General features: G+C 32.3%; 1 protein-coding gene across 1 annotated transcript in view; it reads right to left on the bottom strand.

Moving 5' to 3' along the window:
- Window positions 1-20,712, bottom strand: part of TMTC3 (transmembrane O-mannosyltransferase targeting cadherins 3) — a 49,986-nt gene that overhangs the window by 12,184 nt on the left and 17,090 nt on the right. Inside the window, exons 5-10 of the mRNA XM_031463047.2 lie at window positions 18,850-18,965; window positions 18,235-18,407; window positions 12,604-12,856; window positions 7,672-7,820; window positions 5,767-5,887; window positions 4,013-4,124 (exon numbers count right to left, since the gene is read on the bottom strand). Of these exons, the coding sequence (XP_031318907.1) occupies window positions 4,013-4,124; window positions 5,767-5,887; window positions 7,672-7,820; window positions 12,604-12,856; window positions 18,235-18,407; window positions 18,850-18,965 (924 nt within the window). The remainder of the gene's footprint in view (window positions 1-4,012; window positions 4,125-5,766; window positions 5,888-7,671; window positions 7,821-12,603; window positions 12,857-18,234; window positions 18,408-18,849; window positions 18,966-20,712) is intronic.

Raw genomic sequence — 20,712 nt, 5'->3', positions numbered from 1 at the left:
TTTTAAATACCATCTACATGCTTGTTACTTCAAATTTTTATCTCTGGTTCTGACCACTTCCCTTATCTCCAGACTGACAGATCTATCTTCATCTGTATATCTAAAAGGAACAAAAACAGGACTCTCAGTTTCCTTTCCTACACGTTGTTTCATCTGTCAAATTTATCTGTGGAGATCACTGCTAAAAAACTTGAGTCAAGAAGCCTCTCTGGATGTCAAATTCAATGTTTTTAAGATTACTTACTTTTTCATAATAAATTATAATAAAATGATTTGCCTGTTTTCCTAGCCCACTGCTTATGAGAAACAATGATTTTGAGAGTGAGGTAGGGACGTAATACTAAAGAAGATAGTTTCAGCAAGTATCTCTAAAAGTGACAACTGACAATGAGAGGAAAGTGATTTTAAAACTGAGTGCCTATACCTGGTAGAAGCCTGGGATACGCACACTCTTCACTAAAACTAAATGTGCACAATCACACACACCCACGCCATTTCATTCAGTCTTTACAACAATACAATGAGGTAGAAATTACTGTCCCAATTTAGAAATGAGGAAGATAGGGCTGAAGGAGCTGAAATAATGTCTTCTAAGTCTCAAAGTCCCTGTGTGTCCTGGCATAAAGATAACTGCACTTCTCTAAAAACTCCCAGAATGAACCTAAAATGCTTTAAAAAGCAATGAATTAAAACTGCCACAGTTTTCCATGTCTGTGAGTCAGTTTTTGTTCTGAAAATTTGTTTGTCGAAAACAACCTTATGGTTACCAGAGGGGGAAGGGAGTAGGAAGGAATAAATTGGGAGTTTGAGATTTGCAGATACTAACTAATATAGTATAAGATAAACAACAAGTTTATACTGTATAGCACAGGGAACTATATTCAATGTCTTGCAGTAACTTACGGTGGAAAAGAATATAAAAACGAGTACATATGTGTCCACGTATGACTGAAGCATTATGCTGTACACCAGAAACTGACACAACATTGTAAACTGACTATACTTCAATAAAAATATATATATACCAAAAAACCCCCACAAAAACTGCCAGTTAATGACCACTGACTGTATATAAGACCATGTTAGGTGACTCAGGGGATATGAAAATGAATCAGAAGTTCAAGCTTGTTTAGGGAACGCCTCAGTCTAAATACATAAATATTTTAAATAAACATTTAAATAAACACTAGACAGAAAATTACAAACATCACAGGAAAGATATGAAAGTTGAAAGGAGTCTTGAAGATGAGAAATGTTTGCTTCTAGCTGGAAAGATAGGAGGGTTTTCTCTCTTTTTTTTTTTTTAAGAAGAGAAGTCATGTAAGGGTTGCAAAAGATGGGTAGGATATGGCAGAAGTTGGATGGGAAGGAAAGGAGAAGGGAGGAATTCTAGGCTCAAAGAAGAACATGAACAAATGTAGAGGTGAGGAAGACCACAACATGTACCCTACACCTTTCTCTCGTTGATATCTGGGTTTGCATTGAGGACATGGTTTACACTGTAGCCCTTCCAAGTGGTGATGGTGTTCTTTTTCATCCTTTGCAACAATGGGCTTGGAGTTAGAGTAGGTGTCCTCCTTGATCCTTACCACTTCCAGACCACTGTCACTCCTTAAAATCATTCATCTCTGAATTTCAGGTCACTTTATTATCCACTATCCCTCCTTGTCACAGTCACCAATCTCTGGGTCACACATAGCTCCTGGTTCTCTCCAACATCACAGTTGTCAAAATTCTTAGTGGTTTCAAAATCTACACAGATGTATCTTCTAACTCTTGCCTTGATGTCTTTTCTTCCAACGATTTTCATGTCCATCCTCCTTTAACTAGTTAAATGGCCACAGTCATATCTAATAAAAATATAGGGGGCCCTACCCACCACTCCCCATCCCTCTAAGGATATTCTGAAGTGTATGTGTGGGTAAGTACTTTTTGGTCATCACACTGAATGAAAAGTAATGACGGTACTTGGTGGATGAGGGCCACGTTTGGTACATATCCTGAAATACAGTTCTGTGAAATGCCAATAGCATTCCTATTGGAAACTAGCAATGCTCTAGCTTGACCCTACTCAGACATCAAAAATTCTTCAGCTCTGTAAACCACTGATCAATCACCTTTTCCTCATCCTTCATCCTCCCTCACATCCCTTCATAACCAGCTTAGATTGTGTCCCAATATTATAATCAATCCCTTATCTATTTGTTTAGTAATACACATCTGACAAAATCTTAATCCTGTTTAACCATATTCTCCATGCCTGTACCAGTGTAGCTATAAAGTAGCAGGAAAAAACACATACCCAAATCAACTTATTTAATAAAGTATTGCTAACCTCAAGTAGGGTGTTAGAGTTGCTTGACGATCATAATGTATTTTCCTAGTCTATACACTTTCCTAGATCTTTGTTTCTTTTTTTTTTTTTAACATTTTTTATTGATTTATAATCATTTTACAATGTTGTGTCAAATTCCAGTGTTCAGCACAATTTTTCAGTTATTCATGGACATATACACACTCATTGTCACATTTTTTTCTCTGTGAGTTATCATAACATTTTGTGTATATTTCCCTGTGCTATACAGTGTAGTCTATTCTACAATTTTGAAATCCCAGTCTATCCCTTCCCACCCTCCACCCCCCTGGTAACCACAAGTCTGTATTCTCTGTCTGTGAGTCTATTTCTGTCCTGTATTTATGCTTTGTTTTTGTTTGTTTGTTTGTTTTTGTTTTTGTTTTTTAGATTCCACATATGAGCGATCTCATATGGTATTTTTCTTTCTCTTTCTGGCTTACTTCACTTAGAATGACATTCTCCAGGAGCATCCATGTTGCTGCAAATGGCATTATGTTGTTGGTTTTTATGGCTGAGTAGTATTCCATTGTATAAATATACCACATCTTCTTTATCCAGTCACCTGTTGATGGACATTTAGGCTGTTTCCATGTTTTGGCTATTGTAAATAGTGCTGCTATGAACATTGGGGTGCAGGTGTCATCCTGAAGTAGATTTCCTTCTGGATACAAGCCCAGGAGTGGGATTCCTGGGTCATATGGTAAGTCTATTCCTAGTCTTTTGAGAAATCTCCACACATGTGATTTACAGGCTAAGTATCACCTAGGAACTTAACAGAAATGCAGAACTTCAGGCCCTACTCTAAATCTCTATATATCAGAACATGCACCATAATAACATCTCCAGGTGATTCACAGGCACGTTGAAGTTTGTAAAGCACTGTCTTAGATGACTACCTCATACCCTCCCCTATTCTGAGATCTCCTGCACTTCCTCTCCCTTCCTCACACTCTACTGGTGATTCTGCTTCCTGTTTTACTGAGAAAAGAGAAGCAAACAAAGGGCAACTTCCAGAAGCTATTCATCTATTAGTCACCTACCTATATTCACATCTCTATACTCTGCCTTCCCATTTATCACAGGTTAGCTGTTGGTTCTATAACTGACTGAATGAAATCCTCACCCTTAGCACCAGATCCTATTTATTTCTTCTCATCTATTTAAGGACATTGCTCCAGTAATTCATCCCCTGACCTTGAATTATTACTTTTCCCATTGTCAATGGATTAGATGCACACATGTTTTGTTTCTCCCCCCTTAAATAGAAAAACCTCATCATCCTACTACCCTTTCTTGACTCCACATTCAGCACCACCACCATTTCTTATCATGATTTAAATGATTTTTCAATAACAACTTCAATTACTCTTCCTCCACTGTCCTAAAAGCACTCTATCAGGCTTTTGCATCTATCACGCCACCGAAATTGCTTATCAGTGCTACCCAACAACTCTGTGTTTAAGATTTCTTAAATGTCTGATATAAATAGCTGTAACATATAATCCAATAGAAAATAAGCCAGCACTGAACACTGTGGTATTCAAGTCAGTTGGAATAAAGCTTGAAAATAAACTCTATTTTCCACAAATATCATCAAGTTTTTTTTAAAAAAGAAAATAAACTATTCCAATAGGTTTATTAATTAATAATGCTTACCTGGCTGAACATGGGTAGCCTGTAAGAAGTACTTCAAAGCTCTCTCAAAGTTCTTTTCATTTTCCAGAGCATGACCCACATTATTCCACAATTTGGCGTTATTTTTATTTACCTTAAATACACAAGTACAGATAGAGATTAAATTAAAAAAAAATTCAGTCTAATTAACACAAATTTTTATTTGGTATGCTATTAGGAACGGCGTATTACACAGAAATGCCCATGAATGTGTGAAGGTGGACCAAAGCTACAAACTTCCAGTTATAAGTAAGGTCTACTGATGTCATCTACAGCATGGGGACTATCGTTAACAATACTGTACTGCATATTTTAAAGTTGATAAGACAGTAATCCTTAAAAGTTCTCATCACAAGAAAAAACTGTAACTATATGAGGTGATGGATGTTAACCTATTGTAGTAATCACTTTTAATATATATATACATATATATGTATCAAATCATTAAATTCTACACCTTAAACTAAGACAAAGTTGTATGTTAATTGTATTTCAATAAAACTGGAAAAAATCATTCAGATTTCTCCCAGAAAAAAAAAAAGTGTATATATGTGTATGTGTGTGTGTGTGTGTGCGCGTGTGTGTGTGTGCAACCCTAATTAACACAGATACTTGTTTGGTATATTATTAGGAATGGACTATTCCATGGAGATGTTCTTGGAGATGAGGAAGGGTCAAATGAACACTGCTTCATAAAATTTACTCTCTCCTTCCTTTCAACATCAACAGACTAAAACCACAGTTCATCTATTTTATATATTAAACCTTTACTAAAAGTTTTATTTCATCAAAGCATAATGCCATCTGAAAACTCCTCCTCTACTATTTATATGCTTTTGGGAGAGGAGTTTGAACATGAGAATATGTTTAAAGACTGCACTGAGTAGTTATTTTTAGGCTCAACATAAAGCTATTTATATAGTCTATTATAGTAATGGAAACCCTGGAGAATATAGAAGCAGCCAAAAGAGAGTTAAGATTTTAGAGATTTGAAGAGGGAATTGAAAAGAATCTTTGCTTATAATTTTTATAGAAAACAAATTTTATGATTTTTAAAAAGAAATATTCCCACGTATGTTGTCCATTCTATAGAAATGCTGTACCACTCCGTTCTGCCAGTTTCTATTTTTCCTACCTTTCCTACAGAGTATTATAACCATTGGTTATCCTCCACATAGTAGGGCACCATTTTTTGCCATGTATTTAATTTCATTAAATCTAAGATGCCATCAATTATAAAGCTTACCATTATTTTACGTACCATTAAGAAAGAAAAAACGTCACTAGTTAATTTTAAGATGCCTTTACCTGTAAGATTTATTCTGATTTCAGAGATGTTAAAATGTACACCTTAAGAACTAATGAAACAAAGTGTTCTTATTTAAACATTTTATCATTTGAGCTTCAACAACTGTATAGCATTTGGGGAATTATTCATATATGCTCTTGACATCCAGCTAAGTGCTACCCAGAGCACTGGTTAAACAATACTGGTATATTTTCCACAAAGAACAAATTATTTTTATTGATCTTTTAGTGGCTGCTCTCCCTTTTGAGATGGACCACATTCTGTCTATGGAATGAATATCTCTCTAAATAAACTTGCTTTCATTAAAAAAAATCTTCTGGTGAAGTACTTAATATTGACAGTTATTTGTCTAGCTAAAAGTAAAGTTAAGATATATGAGACCTGGCTATAAGAAATAATTGATGATATATTCTGAGTAATACTTTACCTTCAAGGCTGACATAAACAACGTATATTCAGACTCCCAGTCCCAATTTCTGTGGAGTGTTTTTAAGGCATGAGTAAATATCACCATAGACAGACAAACCCAGGATAATTTTTTTAATACACTGTTTAAGGAAAAAAAGCAGAACAAAAAAACATTGTCTACATCACCCAAAACAGAGGTAAGAAATATGTTAAATATCTCCAAATATCACATTGGAATTCATTCTCAAGATTAGGAATTATTCTAATAATCATCCAACTTGAGAGGAAACAATACCAAAAAAATTAAATATTATGAATACTTACACTTGTCTTCAATTACATTAAATATTTTAATATTTGCCTTTATTTCAGAAGTTTTATTTAGATTTAATGACAAAATATTAGTAAGACCAATTTTTAATTATGACTTTTTATATATTTAGTTCTTTTGTACCTTTACCTACAACTTGAATGTTCTTAATTGTATTTATAAAGGGTCAATCTTATTATTGGCTGTATTTAAAATCATTATTATTTACAATAAATATACATATATACCACAGATTATCATGAAATTCTTGAGAGAATTTTACATTTTAAAGCTTGAATTATTTATTAAAAGTCATAGTAAAACTAACTGTTTTTAAAATAGATGCAAATTTCACATAGCCTTAGGCTAATCACTTGGAAATCAATTTCTCATTTAAAAAAGATAATTATACTTCAATAATCCTTATGATCCTATTAAGCACTAATGTTCTGAGTCTGTGTTTTTTGTCCAAGTAACAATTCAATTTCTTTCATTTTGATAGCTCCATTTAACCAGGATAAGAGTACATGGATCAGAAGGAACATGGACATTGTAAATAGTGAGATGTAAATTTGAATCAAGACTCTGCTGTTTACTACTAACTGTGTGGTCTTGCATAACTCAGGTAACCTGAATGAGCTCCAATTTTTAAATGTGCAAAGTGGAGTTAAGCAGTGTCAAGATTAAATAAGAAAACAAATCTAGTTTATTGTGGAGCTGGTATATAGTAGGCATTCAAAAAGTGGTAGTGATTATAATTGGGTATAGGGATAGAAACAAACAAAAAAGATTTGGTAGATGGTAGTGAAAACTGTAGACATGGATGAGATCATCAGGGAGAACATGCAGTGTGAGAAAAATGGCTATTAGTGTAACTCGGAGAAATAAAAAGCATTTAAAGAGCAGGTACAGCAGGAAGAATCTGAGAAGAGACTGAGCAGAAATGAACAAATGTTGAAGAGAATCAGGACAGAGACTTTTATAGATGCCAGGGAAATAACTTTTAAATAAAAGCACTGACTAGATTTGGCTACTAGAGGCAATTTGTTATGTTAGTAGGGTGATGTAGACAGAAGTCAGAATTCTGCAGGTTGATGGGTGACTGGAAAGTAAGAAAAAAGAGATAGTGACCATATCTTACATATATACACAGTGACTATTCTGTTTCTTAATTGGCAGTTTAAGGCAACTAGGACACGGTGGTTACTGTGAAGCAAGAAATTACAGATTGCATACTATAAGCATTTTACATATATTAACCCAGTATGACTCACTTAAAAACACTGTATCTTAGTTCACTGCATGTGGAAGTAGAAATGACCATTTGAAACTTTAGTCATAATAATATTCTTTTTTTCATTGGGTCTGACTCAAAATTAGTTATGTCTCAGGCTATAAAACAAAATTACATAAATATGAAGAACATAGGATGAGGTAGGAGCTACTGAGCTTTCCTAACCTCAATTATAGATAAATAAGGAGACTATCAATATGCAAAACAAAAAGGTATAAAAATATGACTCATAAAAACTAAATAAACATTTGAAATATTTTAAAATATCACACTTAATCCTATAGTTAGTAAGCATTAAATGCACTAACATTTTAATTCACCTTTTGTTTGATATTTTCTGCCATCCATGGGCTACCAAAATACAGAACCCCATGCTAGGAACATATAATACTCGCTCAGCAACAACAAATCCAACTGGAAAAAAAAGGTTTGATGCAGGAATAAATGGTAATGCCATTAAACAAAGTGCCTACAAAGAAAAACAAGACATTTTATTAAATTAAAAAAATATGGACATCAACAGTCAAATCCAGAATCATTTAATTTGGACAATGTATTGGCAGACCATTTTTAATAATACTTAAGAATACTGATATAAACATAAAGAAGGCCACTTAGGGATGGAGACAATAAACAAGAGGATGAATGTCAGCAAGGTGAGATGAAGTTTTCTTGAATGCTAGAACTTACACTTAGGGCTCATTCAATTAAATAAAAAACATTCTTTGAAAATATATCTAAAATAAGATATTGGTAATTTTTATACATCCAACTTATGTGAATGTGGTAAAATAAACTGACAGGAAAGGATGTTAGTAGGCTTTGGCAAAATAAAACTACAAAGGTTGATAAAAACAGCCAAACATGACAGTTTCTTGTAATTTTACTACTATATATTAAGTATCCATATCATACTGGAAATTGTTAAGGTATGTTTCAGACAAAACAGCAGACTACTTCTATACCACAGTACTATTTTGCACAGTATTCAGATATGTCACATTTAACAGAGAATTAGTATATGTATAAAAATAAAAGTGGCCCCTTTAAATTAATAGTCTTTATAAGAATTTCTAAAACTCTTGACACTGTGTTAGAAGTAAACATCATAAAATGCTTAGATTTTTTGCCATTTTGAAAATGGGATAGCATATGCCTTCCAGATTACAAAGTCATTACAAAAGATAGGACACAAACAACTAGCACACAAATAACTTATGGAAGAAAATGAGTTGGCTGTCAGTAGGACATCTGTTTCTACGGACATCTGCTTCCATATTTTGTTACCCTGATTTGTTTTATAGTACCTAATGGAATAAATAAGTTGCTCCCTCAGCTTCAGAAGTTTGAGTCTTCTAACAGTTTGAGAGGATGGAATGCCTTTTATTACACTTTATTAGTGAAATATAGAAATGTAAATACATTGAAAAGAATACTTTCTCCATGAATTACAAATTAATAATTTGTAATGTGGCAAGACTGAATCTGAAGAACTACCATCAAACTGTTCAGTATCATTTATATATATCAATTTATATATCTGAAATTTAAATGCTTTCTTTTTAATCAAAAATGTAAAACATAAGAGTGCCTAATTCACTTTCCACTTTCCAGAAATGCTTGACAAAAATGACAGAGATTTGTTCCTAAATATATGATCCTTAAAAAAAAATTCCCTATTAATTCACGGCTGCCTTAAGGCAATTTCACTTGAAAAAATTGAAAGTATTAAAGTCATCCAAACATGCATCATGGATTGATGCATAAGCTACACAAAAAAGAAAAGACATCTCTCAAAAAACCTATCTGTTCTTGAATAAGGAATGTCTTAATGATTAACTTACTCAGACATTCTAATCTGCTCTCTATTAATATATGTCAACCAAATTAACTATGACTAACATAGTATCTGTCTTCTAGTGACGTAAACTCTCTCAAAAAGGAAGGATGGTAGGGGAAAGAGCAAACAGCTTAGAGGCAAATCTGTTTCACTTCTTCCTATATAACATAGAGTAAACTACTCAAATCATCTTGTGACTCCATTTTTTAAATAAATAAAATAGGGATTAATAACCTCTTACATTATATTATTGAGATACATATGACATCTTATTTAGTAAGTGTTTAAGATGGTATCTGGTACTTGAAAAGTACTTTTTTGATCTATTCATCCCTTCCAGAGATCTTCAGGAAATATCACCATTAAATAGCATGCATATATATACACATACATATATACATTTTTTTTCCAGATTTTCTGTTGTAGGTTATTACAAGGTATTGAATATAGTTCCCTGTGCTATACAGTAAAACCTTTTGCTTATCTATTTTACGTAGAGTAGTTTGTATCTGTTAATCCTATATTCCTAATTTATCCCTCTCTACCGTGCCTTTCCCCTTTGGTAACTATAAGTTTGTTTTCTATGAAACTAACACAATGTTGTAAATCAACAAAACTTCAATTAAAAAATAACAATAAAAAAGTAAGTTTAGGACTGTACTCAAAGCAGTTATATCTAAGGTCACAACTGTTCCTTTTTTATACATATAAAATATAATTCATGCAAATCTATGTTTATTTCAATGGCACAATCTTCTCTTCATTTTTTAATTGTTTACATATATATATATATATATATATATACACATAATTTTATTTGCCAAAATTTAAAATTTACCCACCCTTCTGTTTTTTACCTTTCTTTTAGCAGAACCTCAGCTTTGAATGTATTCTACCATATACCCACATCGTCTTTATTTATGTGAGTAGCAAAGCACTACTAGATAAAGTCCCAAAGCAAAACAGGTTAATATCATCATAAATTCCTGATCTCAACTTCAAATTATTCTTTAAGACTGCTCATGATTCCTAGGTTTCTCTGGGAGGCTTACTCCCATTCTCTTTGACTATTTTGAATCTTGACTATTTTTCTCAAACTTTTGACCCATGTCACTTTTAGCAGGTAACTACACTTCAACCCTAAAGAGAAAACTAAAGCCATAAAATAAGAATTCCTTCAATTCTCTGCTACTAAACCTACCAACATCCACATTCATTTTCATTTCCATCCTTTCTGTCCTGTCTGTCCTGTCTCCATCTATCTCAGGCCAAACCTGAGCTCTACACCTCCTTGCTCTTCACCAATCTCACTATCAATCATCCCTTCTTTCATTTAATCACTTTATCAACTGTATCCTTTCTACCTATACTAAAAATGCTCTTGCCTCTCCAACCTTAAATATCTTCTCCTTTGAAAACGCATCTTTAAGCCATCTCATCCATTCACTGTGCCTATGAGGTATAACACTAGTTCCTACACTCTTAGGAAAAGATTTGTAGCAAGTAGCTGGTTGTTAACCCCACTTAATCAATCAACATTTCAACTCAATGAGTATGTTTCTGCAAGCCAATCCATTAGTGATATTCTTTTGCTTCTAGAAGTCAGCCAACTGAGTACTCCAATGAGATTCTAAATGCCAACCAAGCAACAGTCTTTTCTGGACATCAACCCACTCCAATCTCTGAAGGTCCATCAATTCCAGATCTCTGTGCTTCCCCCAAGCCCTACATAAGAACAGCAATTTGTTATGCTTGAAGCCATTGCCTGACTGGCTATTTTCTCTTAGTTAGAAAATTCAAGCTTGTCTCATCCTTTGAAATATTCAAAGTTAAATCACCCCTACAAGTTACCTACACTAAGAATCTTCACTTCCTGATCTCTTAATCAAACCACTCTACAGAAATAAATTTCATTTAAGTAACTAATATACCTAAAAGAGGTCAAATTCAACTGATCTCACTTTTCTACTTGACAGCAGCTGTAAATGTTAACCATTCTTTCTTGAAACACTTTCCTTTCTGTCCATTTGGTCTCTCTCCTATTTAGGTTCATTTTCCCTTACACAACGTCTAAATAAAGGACTTTTTCACAACCCAGATGTAGGCTTCTTTGCTTTTATTCTATCCAGCCCCTTCAACTATTTATTAAGGAAAAATTAAGACCAAATATTGTATGGCATTCATTATGCACATGAATTGACTTCTATGCATCTAGAATGGTGCTTGCTAGTTACCATCTCTAAGAGAAGTGACAAAATCCCAGTTGAGAAAGGTGTTCTATAACCTTTCCATAAGCTGCCTTATCCATACCCTAATTTCAATTACTATCTCTATGACAATTATCAAATTTCTCTATGGCATTAATCAAAATTTTACCTGCAGCTCAGCCTTCATCACTGAATTCCAGGCACAAAGTACTATTCAAAATCTCCATTAGAATATTTCAAAGGCACCTCAAACTTAACAGGTCCAAAGATAATAGTAAATATGATCTTTCTTCAAACCCTATATTTTTTCACATTTCTCTAGAATACAAGTTCTTTAAAAATGGGGACCCTGTATTTCTTTTTATTATCATATCTGCAATGCCTAAAATGCTAGCTGGTACATAGCTGCAATCAAAAATTTTTATTGAGGATGGAGGAGAGTAATAGCTCAGTGGTAGAGCACTTCCTTAGTATACACGAGATCTTGGGTTCAATCCCCAGCACCTCCATTAAAAAAAAATTACTGAATGAGTAAATGAATCTCGTGGCTGGAGCCAAAAATGATATATTTGCAAAGTATTAAAAATATTTTCTGGCATATAGTAAATGCTCATGAAAATGTTTAAGATTATTATTGTGTTCAATAATTTCAAGTTAGAGTAAGCAAAACTGTTATGAGTAAGAAGTGAGGACTGAGTTAAGAAAATTACAAAGAAATAGATCTCAGAAAAACAAAAAGACTTTTCAAATAAATCAGAGTTCAGTGAACATAGTAAGAAATATCTCAGGGAGTAATTACAATCTTGCTAATGAGAAATGAAGAGCTATATATTTATAGCTGCTTATCTTTTCTGTGCCAAGAAAACAAAGAAGTATATAACATGATTCATTTCTTTAAAGACTGTATAGTCTAGTCGAATAAAGGTAAGAAATGTATTTTAAAAAAGATGCTAAAAAGGATGCTTCATGATTTCAGAGTTCATACCAAATTAGGAAAATTCATAATCATTCTTTGTTTTGCATGCTGAATATGAAGCATTAATCAAATTCCGATACGTAATTTTAGTATAACCTAAAATAAGTTCATAGATTAGGCTGATATGAACTAAGAAAGACAGTATGTCTTCAAAGATGCTTTTGATGAATTAAAAGTACTCTTAATAAACTGAACATAATATCATCGGAAAAATTTAAAAAGTTCTTACCATTAAAACAGTCTTAGAGGAATCACCAGGGTATCTGAGACTGAATACTCCCAAAGCCCCCAAAAAGCAAAAGAAAGTAAATGTGGCAAGATTTCGAATGTCTAGAAATGACTCTATAAGTGGTATTGTTCCCATGGTCCAATCACAGCAAAGCTCTGAAGGATTTAATAGAAGCCAAGCATTTACAGGAAGGAGGTAGTTAAAAGTTAGCTGCCTTGTAGGAGTTGGGCTTACAGCAGCTGGGTTATCAAACCTGCATAAAAAATGAAAAAGAGTTATTTAAGCTAAAAGTTTTTAAACACAAAATTATATATAACAGATATAGATAAACACTAAACAACAGTAATAAAAACAATGTTTTATATGTAATCTCATTAAACAGAAGACAAAAGTACATTTTTATGGATAATTCTGATTCTTGACGGAGTTCAAATTGTTTAACCTTTATGAAATGTCTAACTGACAGGAGTGATATTTATGAAGAACTGTTTGAAGGGCAAGCAGATTATCTATTTCCAGTTTATTACTAGAATGATTCAGACATGCATTCTATAATATTATGACATTCTGAAGAAGTGCATTCATTAAATTGTGACCTTCTGATTAAAATAAGGAAAGTATTATAAAATTTATTGTTGTATGTGTTGTATGAACGCTTCTGAGAACACTAACCAATGTCTTCCTACATGACACAATTCTTTCAGCACTAAATGCTAATAAAAATTATGCTTCCTGTAAAGAATTACTATGATTTTCTCTCATCATGGACAGAGAAAACTATACCACCTATGAACTTTTCCTCTCTGCTTAGACTTCTAGAAAGTTAAAAGCCAAGTTTCCAGTACAGGGTAGTAACTGTACAGGTCTATGTAACATTTTATTTAATGTAACATAAGCATATATCCTAGTTTATACAGGCCATGATATATTAAATATACATTTCATTAATTTAGTCTATCTCCTGCAATAAAGTCGAATCATTTTTTTAAAAGTACATTTAAATGAATAGTTTCAGATTCTTATTTTAGTCTGTGTTCTAAACTTTATTGGCTATATTAATGCATAGTCCTTTAAAAACCCAATTTCTCAGTTTAAAATGAATAAATCAATGAAAAATCAACTTCTATTACTTATTTGACTTGGTCTGTTAAAAATATCAAATGATTGAGAAAAAATATTATTTGAACAAATTATACTTTAAAAACTTTCATATTTGAATACATAGTGAAAAAAAACAAATCTTGAGAGTCAAGACTTGAATTCTCAAAATAACCAACAAAACTGAATACAAAGCTCCTTTCCTATAATCCATTATTCAGTGTTCATTTAAAAAAATTAAGTTTATTTGGGATAGCTGATTTAATATGTGAGCTATACTCAAAGAGTACATGTCAAACAAGTCAAATCATACTATAATCAACTTCACACGGTAATACAATAAAATTTATATAACACACACAAATACATACACACACTTTTAAATGCTTATATTATGAAAAAAAATATATGTAACACACCCCATACAGCTATCCACATACACAAAACAAATACATTCACACCTATAAGCCATGTTTTTCATACTGTAGAGCTGGAGATGAAAAATAGCTGAATCAAATTCTCTAAAAGGAATGATAAACAGAACAAAAACACTGAAACTAAGGAGTAAGGAAGAAAATATACAATACGTATCTACAATTCAATCTATTTCCCATACTACTATACTTAAATGAGTTGTTCAGTTTAGTGTAGATAGACTGGAGGTAAAAATTCAGGAAGTTAAAAAGTAATTATTCTTAAAAGAAAAAAATGCTGATAAGAAGAAAAATTCTGTGGGAATATAAAGAATTTGTTGGGCATAAAAGAAATATCTGAATAAAATTTATTCTAACCAGGGCCAGCAATGCACTATCATGGATAGCAACATGAACATTTCGGTCTTTCATTAAAAAAAAAAGTTCTTGCATGTAGTGTCAGTCATTTAAAAAAACTGAATAGGATACTAGTATAAATTTCATTTTAAACTTTAGATGAGTAAGATGAAATGGAAAAATGCTAAATGTTAGAGTAAGAAAAAACAATATGAAGAGTGTTAAAATTCAGTATAACTTACGCTTCTAGCCTTACACAACTAAAAACACGGACAAGATATGCAAAACTTAACACACTGAGCATCAGGCAAAGAAGGACAATGATATCTAAAAGAAGAAAAACAAATGAGGGGAGCCTTACCTGGAGAGTTTAGTACCTGGATAGAGTTTTTAGTCTGTGTGGCAGCAAAGGGGAACCTAAGTGGAGCCCATTTATACCCCTGAGTTGAGAAGATGGAGCTGGGAGTCCTAGGAACCCAGTGGGGTAGAATTAGTGGGCAGAATACCAGAGAGAAGAAAGATGCTGAGAAAGAGAACTCAGGAGATCCGTAGAGGATCTTGTTCCAGTTTTTGGTACTGATGAGAACTGATCAGCATATATATGTGAGGAAATACCTAAGGACAGTTGTAGTGAGGTGATTCGTGTCTCCCCAAAGTTCATTTCTATCCAAAACCTCAGAATGTGACCTCATTTGGAAGTAGGGTCTCTGCCAATGTAATTAGTTAAGATGAGGTCATACTGGATTAGGGTGGTCCCTAAATCCAATGACTGATGTCCTTATACAAAGAAAAGAAAACACAGAGAAATACACAGGGAGTAAGGCCAGGTAAAGGCAGAGAAGATTACAGTGATGCAGTAACATGCCAAGGACTGCCAAAGATTACCAGCAACTGCCAGAAGGCACAGAACAGATTCTTCCCCAGAGTCTTCAGAAGGAACCAACTGTGCATAACACCTTGATTTTGGACTCTGGCCTCCAGCACTGTGAGAGAATAAATTTCTGCTGCATTAAGCTACCCAGTTTCTGGTAATTTGTTACAGCAGCCTTAGGAAAACCCACACAGTTAAGAAAGTACCTCCTGAAATGATTAAAGATTCACAAATATCAAACAGAATTGGTAATAGTTCCTGAGCAGCCAGAATGGAAATCCTCAAAATTCAGTCTATCAGGCAGAGCACTCAGAAGGGTTTTGTGTCAGCAATGGAGGAAAATTAGTCCTATCCTAAATGCTGCTGTGGTCTCCCCAAACAAAGCTGAAAAGCAAGACTAGAAGATGAAACTTTTTTTTTTACAAATAACTTATATGCATCCAAGAACAATGCTCAAAGAAATTTACATTAATTTCAAATATTGCACCCATCAAAAAATTACCAGGCATATGAAGAAGGAGAAAAATACAATCCATTAGGAGAAAAATTACTCATTCTAAACTGACCAAGAAATGACATGGATGATAAAATTAGTAGTATAAGGACATTAAAACACTAGAACATGTGAAAACATGGAATACATTAAAAAAAAAAAGGCTCAAACAGAACTCAAACAGAGATAAAAAATCTGAGATGAAAACTAACTAGAAGAAATAAAGGGACGATTAGACAGTGCAGAAAAAAATTAGTGAACATTAAAAGACACAACAAAAGAAACTAGCCAAAATGAAAATGGGGAAAATAGCTTTGGAGGGGAGGGGAATTAACAGACCATCAGTGTGACTTCAAGAAGCTTAAAATACATCTAATTGGAGTTCTAGAAGACAGGAATGCAAAGAAGAAATATTTCAAAAAGTGATAATTGAAAAATTTTCAAAATTTATATAAAGTAAAACCAACAGATTTTAAGAAGCTCAGTCAACCTAAGCACAAGAAACATGAAGATAAAATAAACAGTATCTAGAAGTTTGTACCTTTTAGCCAACTTCACCCAAAATTTCAGTTATAAGATAAACAAGACCAGGGATATAATGTACAGCATGATGACTGTAGTTAATAATACTGTATTGTATATTTGAAAGTTGCTAAATGAATAGATCTTAAAAGTTCTCAATATAAGAAAAAAAATTTCTGTAATTAACATGTGGTGATGGATGTCAACTAAATTTACTGTGATAATCATTTCTCTGTGTGTGTGCGCACACTTGTGTGTGTATATATATATAAAAATAATTATGTTGTACATTTAAAACTAATACAATGCTATATGTCAATTATGTCTCAATTAAAAATATATAGAGAAGAGAAACAGCGATAAAGAGAAATTATTAAAAGCAATCATAGATTAAAAAACCACACTATGTGCAGAAGCATAAGGATGAGAAGATTTCCCACTTGAAACAATACAAGCCAGAGAAAATCAGACCCACGTTTTTAGACTACTGAATGAAAAAGTCAGCTTAGAATCCTACACTCTGGGAAAATATTTTTCAAATACAAAAGTAAAATAAAGATAAGTTTACATACAAAAGCTAAAATAATTCATCACCAGCAGTTCTACATGTCAAAATGTTAAAAGAAGTGCTTCGGTCACAAGGAAAAATGGTACCAGATGAAAATCTTGATTTAACAAAGAAATAAGGAACACTAGAAATGGGGTAACATAAAAGAATTTTTAAATTTAAATCTTATCCAAAGATAACTGTTTAAACCAAAAAATAACAATGTATTGTGGGATTTACAATGTATACTGAAGAACAATGTATGTGAATAGCACAAAGGCATAGTTCTTATTTATAGTAAGTTTATATATTTATAACAACTTATTTATTGTATATGTGATGTTTGACTATATCTTCTGACATTTATATTACATATACCTGCAATGATAACATCCCTTAAAGATAAACTGTGATGAGCAAAGGATGTAAACAAACAAAAAAAAAAAAGGATGCAATCACTAAAAATTCACAGCAAAGATTTTTAGCTAAGAAGCCAAAAAGGAGACAAGAATGAAGTAATAAAAAATACTCATTCCAAAAGAAAAAAGGGAAGAACAGATGAGACAAAGAGAAAACAATTAAGAAGATGGTAGATCTAGTCAAACTATATCAATAATCATATCAGAGATGGATAGATGAAATACCCCATTTAAAAAACATATTATCTGAGCAAACAAAAAATGAAGACCCAACTATATAAAATCTGTAAGAAATCTGCTTTAAATATAAAGATACAGACAGATACAAAGTAAAAGGATGGAAAAAGATAAGTCAAGTGATACTAACAAAAGTTAGCTGGAGTGGTTACAGTAATAGAAGGTAAGGTGAGTATCTCAGTAGAGACTATTACCAGAGATAAAGAAGCTCATTTAATAATGGTAAAGGGATCAATTCATCGAGAAGACATCACAATCTTGAATACTGATACACTGAATAAAAGAGCTTTAAAATACGTGAAGCAAAAACTGATAGAACTGCAAGGAGAAATAGAAAAATCTACAATTATAGTCAGCGACTTCATCATCTTTCTTTCAATAATTAATAGAACAAGTAGACAAAAATCACTAAGGATACAGAAGACTTAGCACTTAACTAATTTGGGAGGTCATTATCTTGACTGTGATGGTTACATGTAAGTCCGAACCGATTAATTTGTACATTTTAAATATATGAAGGTTTATTAAAAAGTATTAATTATACCTCAATACAGCTGTTAAAAAAAACCTCAATGTAAATCAAAGCCTTTCTGAAACATTTACATCATTTAAAATCCAAAGTTTAAAAAAAATAAAAAGGATGGAAAAACCAAAAAAGAACCAGAATTTCATACCTGGTGAATACTGGAAGTTGGGACTGAATAACCTGGACTCTAATCACAACAAGTAATAGTGTACTGAACATCAAAACAATGAGTTTTATTAGTGTCTGCAGCATAGAAAACGGAATACTACCCTTTCCACGAAGAAACTGTCCAGCAGTAGTATATAATAATGGCAAAGTATACTAGAGAAGAAAAAAAAAAAAATTAAATAACAAATTGCAATTTACTGAAATGCTTTCAACAATTGTACTTTTCTAAATGCAAGATTAGATACAAATTGGCTATAATTATAAAATTAACATGGAAAGATTTGTGGAACTGATAATGACTAATCATGAGGCCAATAATCTTATCTAACAATGAATTATACTATACTGTATTACTGTGTACTTTTCCAAATTGCCTATTGATTCCATTATTGACACTTGAAAAACTGTAATATAAAATGTTAAGCAATTTTCAGTGGGTATGAAGGAAAAACATATTTGTTTTTTGCAAATTTTTGGTATACATCATTAGTAAACAGACCAATTTAAATAATGATACATTGAGAGAACAAGTTTATTATAATCTAATTCAAATAGGGTAAAAGATAGCAACAAGAAAATTTATATTTCTCCTTACCCCCTGGGCAATAAATACTTCATACACACAGCAAATTCCCACAACTGTTATTCCCTGTTCTTTACACAGTGTTGCAACTGCCACTAAAAAAACTGTCACTGCAATGGGAGTCCACACTGCAATTTAAAAACAGAAAAATACAAAACACTCAAAACAATTTAATAATAGCATAAAGCAGTATTTTAAGTGAGACAACTATCAGATACTACTGAAAAACTTCACTGGTGTTTCTATATTCATATTTGTTATTTCCAATTGAACCATACCTTGTAGTTTAAAATATATTTAAATCTGTAAGTAAATTTTGCTTTATATATCCAATAGAAAAACAAGATGTATAATTTGAACTAACATTTTTTTTTGTGGAAAGGAAAATTATCTAACAAAATGCTAGCTTTTTAAAACAAAGTGTGGCCAATTTGGAGAAGGGAACTTACAAGACTGAATGTGATGATTAATGAACTACCAATTTGAAATGAAGATAAATACCTGAAATTATCATACAGATAATTTTATTATATCTGTAATTAATTAAAAACGAAACTGAAAATTGCTGGGCAAAGTTCAGTACCATTCTTTTTTAAAAAGACTACAAAAACTGAAATGGGTTAACAATAAGCATTTAAATCAATACTATTAAAAATTTGCAATAAAATATTCACAAGTTCTTTTTAAATGGAAAACCTACTTCACCAACTATAAATAAATGTCTACTATTTAGTAGTCATTTGAATAAAGAACAATAAATTGTGAGGGTAATTCTGGATCTGCTACTAACCTGCTCTGTGATTTTTGTGCAACTTTTCTGAGCTTCAGTTTTCTTATTGGAAAATATGATCTCTAATTCTTTTCCAGTTTAAAAAATATATGGTAGTATGATTATGTGACCTCAATTTTTATTAACAACATTAATCAAAGCAAAAACTCAAATAATTGACTTAAATCCAGGTATAAATAAGAACAGAACTCATGAATTTAATACCTTTTTCTTTTGTCACCGGGCTTTATACAGAAACATCTGTTTTTGAAATTATTTTCAATTTTAAAGTACACTATAGACTAAAATTACCAAAAAGAAAAACAACTCAAAAAACAAAAATTAGAACACTATTGACAATACTAAGTATAACAGTATTCCTTCCTCAAAAAAAATCTCATGTTTTAGATAGGCCCAAACCATCAATACTAATGTAATAAATAGGTTATATCAAGGGCTGAATCTTCGTGCTAAAGTCAACAAGAAATTCATAGAGCAAAGAAATCAGACGATAATTATTTACTACACAGGCTGAACCTAAAGTTGGACCTTGAAGGAAATATAGGACATGGGAAAATTAGGGAAGGGGTATGTATGAGTAAGGGAATACAGGAGGGAATAAGCGTGGCAAATGAATGATACAGAGAATAGCATACTCCCTGGATGAGTACGCATATATTGAAAACTAGTGAGAAATAATGGCCTTGAAAACAGATACACTAAACAGTCTGTATAAACAGTTTAGCATATTTCATTGAGTCTCAACCACTCTACGGCATAAGAGGGAAGTTGTAATTGTACCCATTTTCAAGATGAGGAAATAATATGGAGGTTTGATAAGAGTCATGTACAATAAGGAGACCACGACTTTAACTTGATTTTTCTAATATTAAATTCAAAGCTTCTTACTAATTTGTATCTCCACTCCAAGGAAAAGAAAGCAAATAGCTGCCTCCATAATGTTGGATTCAATCTAAGCAACTGACAGTACTAGTGAAGGCAAAAGTTTTACTAAAGCTGGTCATTTCAGTTCTTCAACCTTTGGTGACTAAATTACTGTATGAACATATACACTTTGATTCTTATAATCAGATCTCTGTGGCTAA

This window comes from Camelus dromedarius, chromosome 11 (assembly GCF_036321535.1).
Source record: "Camelus dromedarius isolate mCamDro1 chromosome 11, mCamDro1.pat, whole genome shotgun sequence".
NCBI classification, from domain to species: Eukaryota; Metazoa; Chordata; class Mammalia; order Artiodactyla; family Camelidae; genus Camelus; species Camelus dromedarius.
Note: the sequence above shows the minus strand (reverse complement) of the source record. Positions and strands in the feature narration are given on the sequence as shown.